We start from the raw sequence: 20,683 nt of genomic DNA, 5'->3' as shown, positions 1-20,683 counted from the left end.
ATTGAATTCTAGAAATCAGACTTGAAATGAATCAAATTTATCTACTAATACTGATTTGTTTTTTTACAAGTATATGATTTATATCAAGGTATAATTTCTTTCTAATCATTTCAAATCAACTGAAAATAACTGTCCATTTAATATGTTTTTTACGATTTTGTACATTTTGTTTATACTGTATGGTTAAGATAATGAGCTGATAATATTGATAAGAATAGAATACGTGGTATCTTTTATTTGAGTGGAGCGTTGTGGCCCAGTGGATTAGTCTGTGGACTTTGAAACAGAGGGTCATGGGTTCGAATCCAAGCCATGGCGTAATTACCTTCAGCAAGAAATTTATCCACATTGTGCTGCACTCGACCCAGGTGAGATGAATGGGTACCTGGTAGGATTTATTCCTTGAATGCTTTAGCGCCTATTAATATGGCGGCTTAGCTACAGCCTGGGTAATAATATGATACCAAGTACCAAAGCACAGCTGAGTATATGCACATTGTAACTGCACTACATAAATGAACAAATTATTATTATTATCATCTCCATTTCATTTCTCCTTCAAATTTCCTCACTACTATTAAGGAGTAATGTGAATGAATCCCTGTGAATCAATAGATTAGGAAGTTGCGAGGTGAATGCTGATAAGGAAATATCTTTGAAAATTACATGAAATTCAAAAGATAGGAATTCCCTGTGATAAAACAGCACTCTTGCATTCAGAATTTCACATTATTTCAACCAAGGAGCCCTTGACACTAGAGGGGGCATGGCAAAGCATTCTACTTCTAGGATGCATTCATATGTTCACAAATGTCTTTGCCTTTTAAAAGATTAATTGATGAACATCCTTCAAGAAGACAGTCAAGTAAAAAAAAAAAAGAAGAGTATCGATTGAAATCATGGGGAAATGGAGGATGAATTTGGTAGAGAAACCTTGCATTACTTGTCATTTTTTTCATTAAATATTCTGCTCTTTCCCAGAGAAGAGTGCGGTCTTATTTGAACAAATCACTCGGGAGCATGCTAAAATGTCAATGCCATGGCACACAGCATAGAAAAGACTCATGAAACAATGATAAACTGTGCAAGTTGACCTTCTATAGAACAGCCACACTGAAGGAACAGACTCCAAAGCTGAACAGTGTTTACAATGTCAGACCATGTGTCCATTCTGGCAGTGTAGCTGAAGCATCATGAAGAAAGGAGTTTAATCTCATCGTAACATGGAAATATTGTAGTATGGAGATAGTATACCGAGAGAAATTCATTCAATATACATGTACATGTATGAATACTATTGAAATGGGCTTAGGCGGTTCTTCGGGCTTGTTAATAGTACATGTAATCCTTTATTCAATACTAATGGTATATTTTCATACCTTTATCAACATGCATGTAGTTATCCCCCCTTCAAGATTAAAGAAATCAATGTAAATATGAATTGTTAAGATTCCTGAAAATGAAAAAAAAGCATGATGTACATGTCAATGGAGTATTGGAGTTTTTGGAAACTGCCAAGTCAAACCATGTTTTCTTTAATTTGAAAAAAAAAATATCCAAGATATCTTAAAAGTTTCTTGATGTGGGTGTCTTGTCAATTTCTAATGGGGAATTTGATCCAGCTTATCCCTCAATACAAGTCGGCGTTTTAATGGATAAACTTGACTATTGAAATCCCTCAACATCATATTGGCAATAAGGACCAACTATAGAATGTTTGACATTGCGGAAAGTTGTTTTCTTCTCTGCCTTCAATCTCTCATGCGAACGCCTTTGATAACACAATCAATTTCTCATTTCCAAAGCTCATACCCCATCATTTCTAGATACAATTTAAAGAGTGTTCTTATTGTTGGTACGTGCCTGTGTCAGGTACTCTCCCGCCTTTCCTTTCCTTTTCTTGGTCCATCTCTCTTCATCTTTCTCTTTCTCTCCTACCTCTGTTGCTCTGTCTCTCCCTCTCTTGCCCATCTCTCTTAACCTCTCTCTTTCTCTCTACCTGTATCCTCTATCTCTTGCTCTATCTTTCTTCATCTCTTTCTCAACTCTTTTTCTCTCTCTCTCTCCGCACCTCCTCTGTCTCTCTATCTCCCTGCCTCTGTATTTCTCTATCTCTTTCTCTCTTATACTTTATTGTTCTATCTCTGTTTCTCTTCCTCCCTCACTCTCAGAATGCAATATTCATATTACCCATCACATGACAAAACACAGTGTAAACAACTTTCATCAATATTTTTCTGCCGATCCATTTACATCACAGCGATATTACCAATAATTCCGGATTTTTGACATCATCTGTCACCCGGCGTTCTATAAGATATTCATGAACTCCTGCGGATTCGTACGCTGGGATTCCAACAAAACCAGTAGCTCATACATTCCTCATAAATTCAATTGATAAGGCATATGTGCAATCATGAACAATACGAACCATGACGCAATTTGATCTCAGTACAAGCATCATGATATGGCTTTACATAATCTAAGGTAGATGTCGACCTACCAGCCACCAGGCAAGCAGGCATTTTGTGATGCGAATGCAAGTTGTCATGGGAACGGGGACACAAAAAGCCGAGTATACTGCATACATCACTGTACCTTCTTGCACACTTGCCAAAATTGAAAAAAAAATAAGGTATGGAAAAAAACACAAATATGTGTACTCAGTCTGTATTCTTTTTGCATTTCAATCATAATAGAAGTAATCCTGATTAAATTTTTTTTTCCTCAATAGCAGTATAAACTGTCTTTTTTTTTATTAACTCCTTAAGCAAATTCTTTAGCACATGTTCCTGTTACATAGCTAGAATCAATGACTGGTAACAAGGTAAATCTCATTCTAAACCAATTATTTGATTTGTAATTTAGTATCCATGTCACTTTTTTTATAATAAATGGTAATTTTATATATGTACATGTATCAAGCCAGGCATACATGTAGTAGCTGTGCTATAAAATTGACCAACTAATATTATAAATAGGGTGCTACATAGGCACTTGCCCGATTGCCCGGGGCAAGTAAAAGTTAAAGTCAAGCAAGTGTTTCGAAGTAAAGACCAAAACTACTAGCCCGAATTGGGAAAGCAAAATTCATACAGGAGAAAGCAAAATTCTTACAGTAGAATGACCAAAATTAGGGTCGATATGATATGATATTGACCCTAATTTTGGTCATGGCAGGCAAGATAAAATCACTTTGGAAAAAGAAATGCAGTAACAAGGTAGATTAGTTCATGTCAAAGAGAGAAAAAGGTCAATGGTTTCTAAAGCAGCAAAACTGTCTTTTGAAGAGGTAAAACTTTTTTTTTTCGGGCAAGTGAAATAAGTTTTGGCAAGTATATTCCAACTTTTTAAAAACTTACTTGCCCCACTGGGCAAGCACTTCTAAAAAGTTATGTAGCATCCTGATTATAAAGGAGCACAGGTGATTATCAATGGTGCCAATATGCACTCGCAATGATTTCAATGACAAGATTGAAGGTCAAGTCCAACACAGAAAAATGTTGATTTGAATAAATAGAGACAAATCAAACTACCAAAAAGCTCAAAATCTCATCAAAATCGGATGTGAAATAAGAAAGTTATGACATTTCAGAGTTATGCTTATTTTTCACAGAACAGTGATATGCGCAACTCAAATGAGACAGTCGTTGTCCCTCACTATTTCTTTTATTTTTTTACTGTTCAAAATATACAATATTTCATTTAGGCCAACTTGACTGAATCACATAGTAATATACAATGCTCATGGACACTTGTTCAGAGAAGAAATGATTGTTTTACTTGATGGTGAGAAAAATAGAATATTCCCTATTTCAAACAATAAAATACAAAAGAAATAGTGAGTGGATGACGTCATCAGGTCCTTATTTGCATACCTATACTGGCTACCAGGCTGTGCTTAATGACCGTTTCGTGAAATTAAGCAAAATTTTAAAATGTCATTACTTTCTTACTTCACATCCTGTTTTGATGATTTTTTTTCAGTGTTAGGCTTGTTGGATTTTTCTCTTTTTATTCAAATCAACTTTTTGTTGGGGTGGACTTGTCTTTAAAACAAGGTCAGTATAAATAGGAAGCACTATTAAATGTTTATAGGATTCTAAGACAAATGAGAATTCCATTATACAGCTTGTTGCTAATGGACATGACTACATGTAGATGAAACAAGCACCATGCACTATCAATTTGTTTCATATTCGAGTCTGTTTGGGGTAGGATTTTAAAGTATAGGAAATTCACAAGTAAAGGCAAGAATCAATTAATATCAAATTAATATCAAATAGTTCAAAATGACGACTGTCGAGATTTAAAAAAAATGCAAACAGCAATGTCGACTGTGCTAACTTTCATCTCCAATGTCCCTCACAGTACCCAAGTCCACTAACCCACCCGGCCAATCTGCATCTTCTCACTTTCCATCGAACCCCGAGGGGGCCGCTGAGAAACGCGTCCTTCCAAGGACGAAAAGGAAACGGACAAACACACACGCGAGGACGAGAGAAGGACCTTGTTTTGCTTCCGTCAATAATTCTAAAAACTCCCCTCGGAGCATCCACTCCAGTCGGCTCAACAAGGAACGAGTGGAGGGGCAGAAGAGGGGGGCAGCACACGACCCTCATCTTGGATTGAGAGAATCTGTCATGTAGCTCATTTTAAAAGAATTTCAGTTAAATACCTGTACCTGTACATCTCATTGCGCCTACCAAAGCGGGGAAAATCATCTAGATGGGCAATATTTCACTTTTAAAAAATGCTTTCTGAATCTTAAAAGAGCACATTTTTTTCAAGGATACAAAATATGTTAGAAAGTAGACATTCTTAATTTTGTCAGAAAAGTAGCATCCATGCCCTATAAATGTACACATTATCGGCTCTGTATCTGATTACACTTTAATTATTCATACCGAAGTTCCATTTAAAGGTTCATATCAAATAAAGGGGAGATTTACATACCAAAGTACTATTACTGGTCCTTTTTTCAAATAAGTAATTTTTTTCGACCTCTTTGGTCAAAGGTAAAGGTCCACACACTTACAGCACATATCAGAACTTGACAACGTGTGTATGAAAAGCTGAAAAAGATTGCCAGGGATATACATGTAGTTATATAGGGATCTACATGTAGCAGACACCATGGGACAGAATTTAATTTGGCTAATTTCACTATCCAGACAAATCAGTGGAAAATCTTATATGTATACTCATCCAAGGTTCTTTTTTGCTGTACTCTCCAAATATCATGAATTCAAAAGAAATCCCGGCAAACTGCGAGTATGAATTCTAGATTCATTTCGATTCATGAAATCTCAAAAGATTAAAATAAAAATCTGTTAAGCTTTTAATTCCAATCCATAAAAACCAATGTTCTGCAGGCCACTATTCATTGCCTGTCTAGATTAAAGGGGAAGTTCACCCTGAAGAAGTTTGTTGTAAAAATAGCAGAAAAAATAATAAAAAATATTGGTGAAGGTTTGAGGAAAATCCGTCAATGATTAAGAAAGTTATTAGAATTCATAGTTTTGAATTTGTGACGTCATATGCGAGCAGCACTCCTACAAAGCAAGTGGTAAAAAATCTTTTAAATGTCATTTTCTCAGAAAATTGAAAACGGTTTTTACTGTGCCTTTTGTATATCAATAGACAAATCATTTCACACCCGATCATAAATAGAAAACAAAATAAAGTCATCAGGAACCATACAAAATTTGAAATTCATTGTTTTTTACCATTCGCTATGTAGGAATGCTGCTCGCATATGACGTCACAAATCCAAAACTTTGAATTCTAATAACTTTCTTAATCTTTAACGGATTTTCTTCAAACCTTCACCAATATTTTTTATTATTTTTTCTGCTATTTTTACAACAAACTTTTCTTCAGGGTGAACTTCCCCTTTAATATCTCAAAAAGGTGAAACTAAAAGACAGTAGTTGCAGCAAACAATTATTTCATGAGAAAGTCTTTTAAATCAAGGTTAATTGTCAAAATATTATCATACATCTAGATCTGGTACAAATAATGTAGACTTATCTTTGTAAAAACATGAAATCTTTGCTCAAAATTGATCATTCTGATGATCAATAATACAGAAAAGCATACACGGGACAATGTATTGATATTGCTAACAAAAATCCTGACATTTGATGGAATTCTGTGCTTATTTTACTCCTTTCTCGGCAAATACGCATTTCTTCCAGAGCTTTTCGGCACATCGTTTTTATAAATACAAAGACTTTAGTAATAATTTTATTGGATTCTGTTCAAACTCATATTTAGATCATCACCACAACTAGTATATTACATTTAAGTCAATGAAATAGATTTTAGTACTAGCACAGAGTATCGATATTTTCTGATTTTTTACGGAAGTCTACACAGGAAGCAAGCAGGTGGAGAACATTCAGACATTCAGGGAAGTTCACCCTGTCACAGGGGCGGATCTAGGATTTTCCGAAAGGGGGGCACATTTTTCTGAGGACAATTTTGACAAGCCAAAAATTTACAAAAGAAAAAAGAAACGTTTTAAACCAAAAATTATGGATATTTTCGTTGAAAAAAAAATTACAAGCAAAAAAAAAGTTCTTCACTAAAAAAAAGGGGGGGGGCACACTTCAGTTTAAAAAGCATTACTAGATTACCAATTTTAATTTTGCTTCTCAAAGGGGGGGGGGCACGGGCTGGTTGTGCCCCCCCCCCCCTGGATCCACCAGTGCCATGTCATTAAAGGATTCTAATAGTAAAGGACATAAAAATAAGATAAAGGCATGAAGGTATAACTATTCCACTGAAGAGCTATTGATATCAAAAGTTTTTATTTGGTGATTTCACATGCGTTCAGTTCCCCCAAATATTTATATCATAACATTTCTACGAAATGCAATATTCTTGAGAAAAAAAATGAAAATTTTCATATCTAGTCATTGTGAACCCATGAAAATGGGAATAAATGGAAATCATCTGTCATGACAAATGAAAAAGCTACTTGTATGTGACATCACAAAACAAAATGTAAATTTTGAAAATTCATATTGTTACTCAGGGATTGAGATATGTCTACCCTTCTGGACCCTGTCTAACAATGAGCTATGATTGATGCAATTAACCTCAACTGCATGGAAATCCATCAATGTCATATTTGCTTAACGTAAATTTTGTACAATGCCCCTTGTAAACAAAGAGAAGCACACTGAATTTTCAGGAAAACAATGAATGTATGAATAGACACCATACATAAAAAAATTGTTTAACAAAAATGTCACTTAGATGGTGGCGTCGCTGGCTTTCCCCAGTAGTTCAGAATAATCTTAATAACTCGTCATAAGGCAGGGCCTTGATGTATATTTCTCATTAATAATTTCCTGTATATTATCAAAATTAACCTAGGGACCGTTTCATGAAGTTGTTTTTGAAGAACGACCGGTGAACCTTTCTTGTCAGTGGTAAATAATATTCACCATTGAATGTTCATTGGCGATTATTTTAGCGTGTAAGAAAGGTTCACCAGTTGTACTTTATGTAGAGCCACGCTTAAGGGTGGTCTTCTCCTTTTACAGTTGAAATAGAATTGTTTTTGGAATTATTTTTGGAAAGAGCAGGAAAGAACAGGAAGTAAGTAAGGACATACATGTACTAATTGCATAACAAACAATCACTGATGCGGATTTGGGAACAATAAAATGATAATGGGTTGAATGTTCTATTATGTTGCAGGTACTGCCCACAAAAATTGGCCACATTATTGGAAGGAAGAATGTCAATTGTTTCCACATTGGTTCCATTAAAGGGTTAATGTTGCTTGCCGATTATTAAACTATTTCCAACTTGGCCTCTAAAATTGAATTTTACAAGTATGAAGATGTACATTAATCAATGCTTAAGGTTTCCATAGTTCAACATGCCCTTCTGCTTTTATGGAGGACTTTTAGAGGAAAAGAAAAAGGAATCAAAATTACCATGTCAAGAAAAAAAGTCCAAAGCAGGATGCCAAACCAGAACATTAAAAATAAATATAAACCAAACAGTGACAGGCAGACATGGACGTGGCCTGGAGGATATCAAAGCAGAAATAATTTTTTTCCTCACAGAGCAAAAGGCCACAATAATCTAAAAGTTTTCCCCGAGGGCAGTAGACCCTTCATCCATTGCTGGGGTTAGGATAGGGAAGATGCAAGGGGCATAGATGACTGCCGAAAGAGAAAGTGAGGTCATGTACACATGTACACAATATCAAAATACAAGTGGAGCGCCTCTGGCAGACTTGCCTCCATTACGCTGACTTATACATAGTATTAATGAAAAAGTTTACCCAAGTTCTTAAAATCTTAAACAACAAAGTTTAATTTTTGATATTTAATTCTCAACAAGGATGGTCACACCGCCCGAGCGTTGTTGGAGCGGAGAGAAAAAATCATCACCGCTCGCTACCTTACACTTTTTTTTTTATTTTGATTGTTTTTTTTTGTTTTCGATTTTTCCCCTCAATTTTGTGAGCGACATTCGACCCTCTTTCCCTTCCGCTCCAACAACACTCGGGCGGTGTGACCAGGCCTTTAAACTGTAATTAACAACTAATTGTAAGGTTCATATAGTGAACAGCATTGTTTAAAACTTCAAACAGTATTTTTAACTGTGTAAAGGTAATATAAATAATTCGAAACCTTTATGAAAAAAAAATGAAAATCCAAATTTTATTTTTCGAAATACACATTAAATGAAATACTCAGAAAATTTGCTTTGCCCAATTGATCATGGGCCTGGCAGCACCAGATCGACGTAGCTCTATCCCTGTAATTGTTGAATGTAGCAGCAACTCCCACCTTTTAATGTCTTTTGGTCTAATGCGACCAGGGTTTGAACCCCCAACTTCCGTTGTGAGACGGATTCTCTACCAACAGAGCCAACACACCAATGAAAAAATCAACATGTACACCAACAAAACTCTTCTACAAAAAGATGAATCTCTTTTGGCACAATGACTTCATTTGTGTTGATATTATGATTAAAGTTTGTGTGCATATCACTTTATCAGAGCTGTATACACGATACAGTTGAACGCTTTGAGGGAAGAATAAAACATGACAATCAGGAAATAGGTGAGGGAAGAAAGTATCTCGGACAGACAGCTCCCAATTAAAGAAGGCCAAGTACGATCGTCTGCAGTTTACTTGAGCCAAACAATAGTTCATAAATGATTGCATTGTCAGGCCAGGGTCCATGGTCAGACTATCTGCCCAAAATTCACAAAAGTGGTTTCGAAAACCCACGGTTGAGTATATTTTTTATGCAGATTTTCTGTATAAATTACGCTTAATTGAGCGCGCATCGGGCACATGCATAAACAATGTCCAATGCTGATGTGCACTTTTGTCACAGTGCGCCAAATTGACGCCTGTTACCATGGTTAGATACGCTATTTTATTCACGAGTCCACTGTTTGAAGAGTGCATGGACTCACTATTCAAAACAGTACACTCATGAACAGAATGCTCAGTAGTGAGCATATTATTTACTAACAAGCTATACTTACCTATACCATCTCATCAAATTGCTATTCGTTACCCTGACTCGAATAGCCACCGGTAAAAAACTCCCCGAAAGAGGCTAACTGCAATCAGATAGCCTGGGAAACCCGTCACGGGACGAGACCCATAAAACCCCCTCGCCACATATAAGCCTCCTCTTTCGTTGCCAAGGAGGGGCGAGGTCTGCTGGGGAGGACGGGTGGGGAGCTATAGGTAAGTATAGCTTGTTAGTAAATAATATGCTCACTACTGAGCATTCTGATTTACTACACTGCGCTATACTTACCTATACCATCTCATCAAATTGCTAGAATAGCACGGAAAAACTGGAGGAGGGGCAGACAATGATAAAGAAACTGATTTACTATAAAATGGAGTAGTCTCCCAACTGGAGAAGCTACTCTTGTAATAAAGGGATAAGAATCATCAACCACGTTAATGAAATATATCAACTGGAAATAGCCTAGGAAAAATTAGGACAAGACAAGAACCGCCAAGGCAAAACCTGTGTCTTGGCTATTACATCAAATAAGTAATAAGATACAAAGGTATTGAATAGGTCCAATAGGATGCCTGGAGGATCTCCTCCAAAGAGGTACCCTGAAAAGCGCCCAAGATGCTGCTATGCCCCGTGAATCGTGGGCTCTAAAGGATCCTGATAAAATGGCATTTTCTCCATCTGACCTGATCCCCTGCACTAACCTTCGAGAAATTGTAATTGGATTAACAGGGCTGTGAGGTTCTATTGAACTAATGAACAGTTGGTGTGAAGTGCGAATGTACTTTAATCAATGTACCACTTTAAGGCACGTACGGGACAACATAACCTATCTTCGGAAACTGACGAGAGACTGTAAAATCACATTGTTCACCCCAGGACTTGAACCTGGGACTCCAAGGACGCTAGTCAAGTGCTAAACGTTTCGAGTGTACTCAACGACGTCGCGGTAACGAAAGAGGAGGCTTATATGTGGCGAGGGGGTTTTATGTGGCGAGGGGTTTTATGGGTCTCGTACCGTGACGGGTTTCCTAGGCTATCTCATTGCAGTTAGCCTCTTTCGGGGAGTTTTTTACCGGTGGCTATTCGAGTCAGGGTAACGAATAGCAATTTGATGAGATGGTATAGGTAAGTATAGCGCAGTGTAGTAAATTAAAATAGTGTGGATAACCACGGCAACAGGCGTCAATTTGGCGCACTGTGACAAAAGCGCGCATCAGCATTGGACATCTTTTAATATACGCTGTAAAATAAGCATAATTTATACAGGAAAACTGCATAAACCATGGACTCAATCGTGGGTTTTCAAAACCACCTTTGTGAATTCGGGCCTCTGAGTTAAGAAATTCTATTGATTCCCAATGGACCTGTGATGTACATGTATGTTGGTGAAAGTACAGACAAATTTGTTTCTGACATAATGTGAGGTAAACCTGAGTGTTTCATGAATTAAATAAATGAAGGAAAATAATGTGAGTTCTCCAGCAAACGTCAAGGTTCTGTTTCATAAAACTTAATATACATGTATATATATGCTTCTGAAATCAACTAGCCTCAAAAACTAGAAACCCAGAACTATTTCAAATTTACGGCAAAGTCCAGTCTACAACCCATCAATGATATCAAAGTCATACGTGTATTTTACCATCATAAGATCAGTACCTTCAACAGGTGCATTAATAAAGAACTGCACAACATGGCAATATTTAATCCGCTCTAGAGATCATTAGATTAATTCCTTACGTAAGAAAATATATTGTGATGCTTCAACATGATTGGTAATACTGTAGTCACATTTCCCCTATAATAATAATAATATGCAACATTTATATAGTGCTTAATACGAATGTTTCTAAGCACTGCATACTATTACCCCGGCTTTAGCACCGCTACCCTGATCGGGCGCAACGAGCATTCCAAGGAATTTCTTCCTACTGGGTACCCATTTACTACACCTGGGTCGAGAGTGGCAAATGTAGATAAACGCCTTGCCAAAGGACGCTAGTGCTGCAGTGGGATTTGAACCCCGGTTCTTGTGGTTCACAGTAGGGAGACTTATCCACTGAGCCACGATACCTCTACGGCTGTAGAGGTTGCACGGCAAATCAAAATCAGCCGTTTTATTCATTTTCATTCACACCACCTATTTGAAGCCGGTACAAAAAATGTTAAGAACATCTGTTTTAGACTCGCCATACGGCCGCCGTATAGGGGAAATGTGACTGCAGTATTAATCATCAAAATGTCTTCTACTGTACATGTACCTGCCTGTTTCACAAGACTTCTTTGTCTGTTTTTTTTTCAACTAGAACAAACTTGTACATCTTCTGTTTTGTCTAGCATGTTATCAGACAGAGTATCAACCTTTCTTAAAAGCCCTTCCAGATTGATCTTTGTCTTTGTCTTTCGCTGGCATCACATTTTGTATTCACTCCTTTCTGCGTGGCAAATAACAAGTTCATGTGTGGGCAAAATAATGGAGATACATGTAGCATGTGCCGACACCTTGTTCAGCTATTCCAAAATTTGTTTCATTAGGACAAATTTGTATTCAACCCCTTCTGCTCGGCAAATAAAAAGTTCATGTGCTGAAAATTTAATGGACCAGCAGAGGCCAACGCCTTGCGTAGATGTTCCAAAATAATTGTTTCATTGCAACAAATTTGTATTCATGCCCTTTTGCTTGGCAAATATAAAGTTCATGTGCTGGAAAATTAATGGACACAGCAATGGCCAAAACCTTGCTATAATAATAATAATAATATAGGATATTCATATTGCGCACATATCCACCTTGTTAGGTGCTCAAGGCGCTCCTATATTACCCGGCTAAGCTAGGCGTTCATAGCGCACACAGCTTCTAAAGGAATTACTTCCTACCGGTACCCATTTACCTCACCTGGGTTGAGTGCAGCACATTGTGGATCAGTTCCAATATAATATTGGAATAATCATTCCAATATAATATTGTTTCATTGCAAAAAAATTTGTATTTGTGCCCTTCTGCCGGGCAAATAAATAGGGGTTCACACATGGACGAATGAATACAGACAGAGAGTGTCCACAATTTGTTTAGCCCCATTCCTGTTATATCCGTCACATCCGCAGCTCGTAGCAATCAGGGATCGTTAATGAGCTGCTTCAAGCTCGTTTCTTGCTCGGCTGCAGGCGGCATGGTGGTAATGAGAAAAACCAGCGAGGTGTTATGGCCGTGTGTGGATGCCATGTCCATTGTCTCGGGCGGGGGGGGGGGGGGGGGGGGGCGGAGCCCAATGATGATTCATGTTGCTTTTTCATCTTGTCTCCAGAGGAAGGAATATTCCGGGATTGAAGTCTGATGTTTATCCCATGATAGGAGGACAGACTTAGAGAAGATTTGCACTGATTTCCTTGATATATTTTCCTGAAGGTTTCTTGTCAGATTGTCATCTTTTCATTTATAATATCCACTAAACCAACTACATGTAGGAAGGTACCTGTTTTCACTTATTTCCTTGAATGTTGTATGAAGAGGGATACCATGTCAATGATGTCTTCAAAGCAGGGGAGGTTGTGGATGTATTAAACACAAAAAAAAAATATGTGCCATGAGCAAGATTTTAATACTGTTTTGAAAGTTGGAAAAATTACAAGTACTGCCACTCTGCCCCCCCCCCCCCACACACACTTTTATCAAATTTCATACTTCTGTATATCTTATAAAACTAAAATGATAATTTATTCGGGAACGGGGTCACAATTTAAAAGAAAACTTAATGGAAATATATGAATAAAACACTAATTAAAAAAAAGAAACCTTTGCTTCATGAGGCATATTTAGGAAAAGATTTTAATACAGTACAAAAAATTGAAATGATTTGTCAGTGATGCTCCTATAATAGGGGACTGTTACAAGCTACGGAAATCCTTGCATATAATTGGCTAAGGGGACATTTCTCAGTGAAAATTCCCACAAAGGAGTTTCATGAGGCTCTCCCAAGCTGTATTTGTCTTGAGCTTTCTACTGAAGATATGAACACACCTAATCAACTGGTTTACAGCCATTTGGTCAACTGCCACTAGGTCAAATTTCCAAATCACCTTCAAAAAATAGGGGTTGACCAATCTATTTGTGTTTTTTCTTTCAATTAACTTGGCTTTATTGCAATAAAAAAAAGAATATACAGCTGTAGCCCCAGAAATATAAAAAAAAATTGACCAGCAAGTTTCAAAATAGCAACCCAAATTATCTTTCAGTTCAAAACAAAAAGATGATTTTGAATAAAAAGAAACAGCAAAAAGGAAACCACAACAAGATTTTTTTTAAAGTATGGAGACAAAAATGGGCATACCCTGTATCTTCTCTGGAATTAGATAAAATGGTATTAGGCTAAGTGGCAATTAAAACAAATTGTTCTTCTCAAGGGGGGGGGGAGGCGATGCCACCGTTCTGGTGCGTCAAAAAGAGAGACAATACCCCGAGGAAATGAGAGAACCCATTCTGTCTTATGTTATTCCCATATGCAGAATTGATAATCTTTTAAAAGGATACGTGATAACCATTAAAAGATGGGAGATAGAAATGTCAGGTGGATCGATTGAGGTGGGAGGCACTTCAAACTTCATATTTTCGGCTCCGTATGGGCTAGAAATCAATGAATGTTTCAAAAGAAATGGCCTTCGAGCGACCACAAGTGGGGCGATACAGTATTCAACACTCAAAAACTTTTCCATGCTGAATACGAATCGGCATTTTTTTCTCTTAAAACTCTGCTACTTCCCCTACAGAAATTTCCAAGCTTGCGGGAAGCGTGCGACTAGCTTGCGCAAGCTTGCGGCATGCTAGTAACTAGTATGCGGCTAGCTTAATAAGCGTGTGATATGCGTGCAGAGTAATAGTTAAGCGATCTTTTAGCGAGCAGGGACTGTTCGCTAGCATGCACTCGCTTATTAAGCGAGCGCCCTGCTAGTCGCATGCTAGTTACTAGCAAGCGGCACGCTTAAATTTCTGCAGGGGTTGTATTCATTACTTTTTATTTCAAGAAGATTTTTGCTTGGTGGTTGGTTGATTTTGATAGACTTTTAAAAAAGCATAGATAATTGTAAGTTAGCAATCATATACATTGTAACTGATGGCTGTAAGTCCTATCTGGGGAACCGGGTTATGAAGATTATATATACCGCATAACATTTTGACTTGTTTTCCAGCACATATCACTGAACTGCCAGACAACACCATTTAATAGTGTTCTGAACTATTAGTTACTTCAATTGGTTTTTTTTAAATACATTTACATTTTATACATGTACTAGTGATAAAACTACAAAAACTTCCAGAGGAGTTTCCAAAGAGTTACTGTCTGACTTTACAGAGATATGCTCAAGTGTCAATGTACATGTACAAATGATATGCGATAAAGCACATCCCATGATGATGATCTGACCAGGGCGGTAAATGTGTTATATTGTCCCACACACAAAAGTGTGATTTTAATTTCAGTCACAATTATACCTTTTAGGAGCACCCCCGAGTCACGCCTCATAATTACTGGGGGTATGAACATTCGAGTGGCCCACTATACACTGGGATAATCTCTGCATTCTTGTAGGAATCATGCCTGGGTCCTTAATATCTCAAGGTTTGTTCCCATTCAATAAGATATTTGCATCCTTCCTGTGAACTGAACCAACCATTGTCCAAGCCAGGAGAGCATTTCATAAAGCATCTTGCCAGTGATTTTTAACTGACGAATTCCCTCTGAGCCAATCAAAGGCAAGGATCTCAGTAGCTTATTACTTAAAACAAATAGTTAGTGACTAGTTTTATCCATGAATGCTTTCCCTGGTTTTCCACCACATCTGTACTGAACAAGGCAAATGCACTATTGGACACAGTAACGAGACAGGAATCAAATCTACAAAAAAACATTTCTAGTTTCTGCAAAAATCACCATTCTCATATATTCTTATCACAATATGTTTAAGAACTATGTACATATGTGGTACATGTTACTAGGCACTTCTCAAGTATTGACTCTCAGTCCATACTTCATACCAATGCAGTACCCGGTACATGTAGTCTTCAGCAAATACCATTCAGACCTTGGAGAATACACCCTGTACTTTATGTCAGACTTCACTCCTGAAAACAACTAGGAGGAAAGCATCTTAATGCCGGAACGTCGGATGCGATTTAGAACGCATCCTTTCAGTCAGGCACAAAGTGATCCAATTTACCCACTTTATGCCGCGGCTGAAATTGAGTTAACTGTCCATGCAATTGCTACTCAGTCGGCAAGGAGCTCCAATTGCACACCTTGAGGAGCCATGTTTCCACTTGCCGGCATCAGGGAACCGGGGACTTGCCCAAGTGCGCAGGTGAGCCCGTCTTAACATGTTTGAACAACCGGTGAAGTATGGACGGAAGGCGGAAGACAAAAACATGTGATGTGAAAAAGAGAAACGGAGATCTACACAGCACACACAGCATGCATTGCAGTGACCGCATCTATATGAAATGTTAAAATTACAAGCGAAGATATGTCTATTATCTCAACAAAACTGTCTAATATGAGAGATTTCTGTTTCATTGATTAAAGACTCATGATTATGACTTCTCAATATGCAGTGTGGTCTTAGTAGTCGAGAGATGACCAAATGTAGTATACATACTGATAATATGTATACTACTGAAGAAATTACTTGCACCCAACTTTTTAAAAGAAATAAAAGAGTGCAGCCTAGTGTATATCGGACTGCATGAGACATAAATTGATTTGTAGCATTTGGTGTCAAATGCTGGGCTAAAAGGTCAAAAGTACTTTCTTCATCCATTGTTTTTCTTAGAGCAAACTAATGATAGGACTATATGCCTTTTTGTAGAAAGAGAGAAAAATATGTTTTGAAAAATAACAGATGATCCTTCTTCTTCGTTTAAAAAATGAAGTGTGAATGCAGCCGATCTAATTTTGCCATCCCAAAACGGACTGGGATATTTCTTGAGCAGGTTAATTATCTTCCTGGCCCACATTAATTACTTCAGGGCATATAAATTGAAAAATAATACTTAGGGGTAGAAGAGGAACGGAGAGGGGATCACAAAGGGGCGGGGTGTGGTGGAGACTGAGGGGAGATTAAAGAGGGGGAGGGGTATCAAGGGAGAGGGAAGTGAGATCAGAGAATGATTTTCCTGGTGTCACATCGCAATTTGCTCCACTTTTTTTTTTCATTTGACTGCTAATCATACTTTCTTTGTGTAGCAACATTTTTATTACATAGTCCTGCACAGAACATAGTTGAAAGCGTTCATCTTACGACCAGAAATGCTGTAGGAAGCAATATCATTACCTGGAAATCATGGAGAAAAATGATGAAGAACACGGAGAGGAGTAAGGGAGAGGTAGGGGAGATGAAGGGGGCAGCAAAATACCAAATGTGGGGTTGAAGAAATGGTAAATTTGGAGAAGAGAAGAATAAAGAGGATGATAAAAAAAGAGGATGTTGATAGAAAATCAAAAGAATAAAGAGAGAGAGAGGGAGAGACATGTGTGAAGAGGGGAGAAGAGAAAGGAAGAGGGTGTCTGTAATTTCCCCCTTATTTCGTATGAAATTCCATGCAGAGATGCCAAGTTCAAAAAAATGTAATGCGTGAGATTTCTATGACTCGACGTCTCTGTGCGCGCGCGGCCAGTACTTACACTCGTACGTTGCGAAAAGGTGCGCACGCAACGCGCGCGTGCATGAGATATGGGCTTCGAAATCATGCGATGCACGCACGCTATTCATCGTATCACGTACTAGCTGTGCGCTGACTGCACTTTTAATTCGTCTCGCCTGCCGGGCTAGACGCGAAGGCGGTCAGCCAGTCGTATAATCTAGCAAATAATGCTACTTTTTCTCTTTTTTTTCTGTCGGGTCCGGATGCGTGAGAAAAATGGGTGCCATGCGTGAGATCGTGAGACGGACCCTGAATGCGTGAGTCTCACGCACAATGCGTGAGACTTGGTAGCTCTGTTCCATGTACGATGACAAGTTAAAAACACCGCCAAAGAAAAATATTAAGGGGTGAGCCAGAGAAAGAAAAAAAAGAAACACAGGATAGAGACAGAAAGAGAGAGAGAGAGAGAGAGAGAGCAAGATATAAATGTGAATGAAGACAGACACAAATGGGAGAGTTGGTTTTAACTTTTATATAGAGAATGAATGGATGGACCAATGAATGAATAAATGAATGAATGAATGACCTTGGGGAAGAACAGATGGGCTATATTATTTTTAAGCCAATCTGAAACGAGTCATCCCTACGATATTTAAGTTTTATATGTTGTGTTATATTCATTATTTATGTTATGATTTTGTAATGCTAATTTGATCTTACAATGTATATTTTCTTTATATCTACATATTTTTATTGTGAATAAACCAAACCAAACCAATGAATGAATTCAATTCAATTCAATAATGGTTTATTTAAAACATGCCTCGCAGCCAAAGGCTGAATAAAAACATGTGTACAATTTACAATAGGTAAATACTGAATGAATGAATGAACATAGAGAGAAAAAGACACTGGAGGATGCAGACAGAGACAAACGGGGAGGGGGAGGAAAGAAACAGATACCCAAACAAAAACTAATATGCTCTCAATAAAGAGTAATAGGCCTTTAGTCAATATGCCAAGATGAAAAGATTACACTAAAGGGCACTCCAAATCATGATGAATTGCATTATTACCGCGTATACTCCATTGATTGTGTATACGGTAGAAAATCTATTTACTTGATAAGGCAATTTGAAATCTCGGCTACTTAATCTTCGGCTATTCTGTGACCCACTGTCCCAATCAGTTTTAATTAATAGCTATGTTGATAGGTCAGGCATATTGAATGAATCTATTACTAGTCACTTCCAGTAATCACAACTGAAGGGGTTCTATTAATTTGGTGAATAAATGAGAGAGTTGATGACATCACTCATTATTTCTTTTGTATTTTATTATATGAAATATGAAATATTTTTATTTTCTCGTCATTGTCATGTGAAATGAAGTTTCATTCCTCCCTGAACACGTGGAATTCCATTATTTTAACATTTTGTGCTTCAGGCAAGGAGGTCCTAATCGTCAAATTCGTAAAAATTGAAATATTGTATAATTCAAACAATAAAAAACAAAAGAAATAGTGAGTGAGTGACATCATCGACTCTCTCATTTGGATGTAACTGGCTCGTTCATATAACTATTTTGTTGAAAATAAGCGAAACTTTGAAATGTCATAACTTTCTTATTTTACATCCGATTTTGATGAAATTTTCAGCATTGTTTGTCTGATTTTTCTCTATTGATTCAAATCAACATTTTTCTGAGGTGGACTTGACCTTTAAAACAAAACCTCTCTGTATTCATGTATGATCATAAATCTACAATTTAGACAGAGATGAACTACATGTACTCAGGTTTGAAACTGAAAGGTGGATGATCTTGAAAGATCATCATCGGTCATTCATTCCCAAAATGTAAATGCACATTAACCGAAATGTGATGCCATAATTTTGCTAATTCAAATGAAGGAGAGATCCCGCTGAATGCAAATTAACGATCGTTATCAAATAATAACCAAAGGGCCAGCTTGCAACATCGAAACTATTTTCACAGATACAAACATACACAAAACCATTTTCCCCAATACCAGCAGAATTGCAGTGCAGCTGAAACACGAGTTTGATGCAGGATATATTGTTTTTCTTTCGTTTTTGTAACTCTGGGATGAGAAGTATGCTCACCACCATGAGAACTCTCGACTGTAAGACCGCAAAATAAGGATTCACGCAAGAGGCAAACAAACACGCTCTCATATTTCACCACAATCTATCAGTCTAATAATGTTCAATAGCTTCTAATGGTGCAGGAACTATGCAATTTACAGGGTATCCCAAGAAAAAAAATTCGATTCAGGGGGGTACGTTAGAGTGTTAACTACAAATTCAGAGTTTCCCATAGTGTGGGAGCTATGCATTTTAGAGGGTATTTAAGAAAAAAAAATTATTATCAATAAATGTGTTGTTTAACAACAAACTACCATTCTAGTGATGTTTAAGAACTTCCAAAGCATGGAACTAGTAGGCACCAAAGAAAAAAAAAACATACCCCCCAAAAAAGTCCATTTTCAAGTGTTTAACCACCAACTGTAGTGCGGGAACCATGCATTGTACAGTGCATCCAAGACAAAAAAATGATACCCATGTTTACATCATATATTTCAAGTATTTCAGTGTGGGAACTGGCAATCTTGGATTGTACATAGCATCCCCCTCTCCTCCACCGGGCTTACCCCCCCCCCTCCCCGTAAAAAAAATCAATTGAACCTAAAACTAATAATACTAACAAAAACTGCACTGTGTTGTAGTTACAATGTTTCAAGAACTTGCTTTGCAGGGTAGGACTGTTAATTTTTTTCCCCTTCCCCGTCCCACCCTTCCACCTCCCCATTCCTTATCTAGTCAATATTCATGAAATAAAATAAGAGATTCCACTTACTTATCATCTTTAATCCTTGTCATCAGCGGTTCTAACCAACCCTCCGTGCACTCTATATGAGCATCAAGGAAAGTTAACACTTGACCCTTAGCGACCGAAGCCCCTCTCAGCCGCGCCCGTATCAGACCGCTCCTCGTCCCCATCCTTTCCACACGGACGGGGACTGATAATTTTTTAACATAATCCTCGAGCTGCTGTCCGAGAAAGTCTGCATAGGAGAGACATTGTAAAAGATAAGCTATAATCTGGTTGAAAACTTTAAATAATGGAGGAGACTCAAGGTTGATGTCAAAGGCTGTTCATAATGCACATACATGTAGGTTTGCTGTCAGACAACAAACTTATACGGAATCACCAAAATAAAAAATCTGACTCGATTCTCCTTACTGCATAAACGATACTGAAGAGGGAAATTTGTATTAAACTTTTGATAGGTGTAGCCGCCGAGTATATCGGCTCTGTGCAATAAGGAGAATTTTTCCAATTGCAACAAGAACAGCACACAGATAAACATGGATGGGACTACACCAAAATGATCAGCCCAACAGTTCAGCAGCTATTTATCCACTGAAAACGATTTTTTTTTACACATGTAAAGAAATAGATAGCTCATAAAGATTGATCCCATCTTCTTTCCTAAATTGTTCG

General features: G+C 37.6%; 1 protein-coding gene across 1 annotated transcript in view; it reads right to left on the bottom strand.

Annotated features, from left to right (window-relative positions):
• The window catches only part of LOC121426384 (polypeptide N-acetylgalactosaminyltransferase 13-like), a 115,269-nt gene that overhangs the window by 56,975 nt on the left and 37,611 nt on the right, over window positions 1–20,683 (bottom strand). Inside the window, exon 5 of the mRNA XM_041622671.1 lies at window positions 20,036–20,243. Coding sequence (XP_041478605.1) covers window positions 20,036–20,243 — 208 coding nt within the window. The remainder of the gene's footprint in view (window positions 1–20,035; window positions 20,244–20,683) is intronic.

Source organism: Lytechinus variegatus, chromosome 13 (assembly GCF_018143015.1).
Source record: "Lytechinus variegatus isolate NC3 chromosome 13, Lvar_3.0, whole genome shotgun sequence".
Taxonomy (NCBI): Eukaryota; Metazoa; Echinodermata; class Echinoidea; order Temnopleuroida; family Toxopneustidae; genus Lytechinus; species Lytechinus variegatus.
This window is presented reverse-complemented; position numbering and strand designations above follow the sequence as displayed.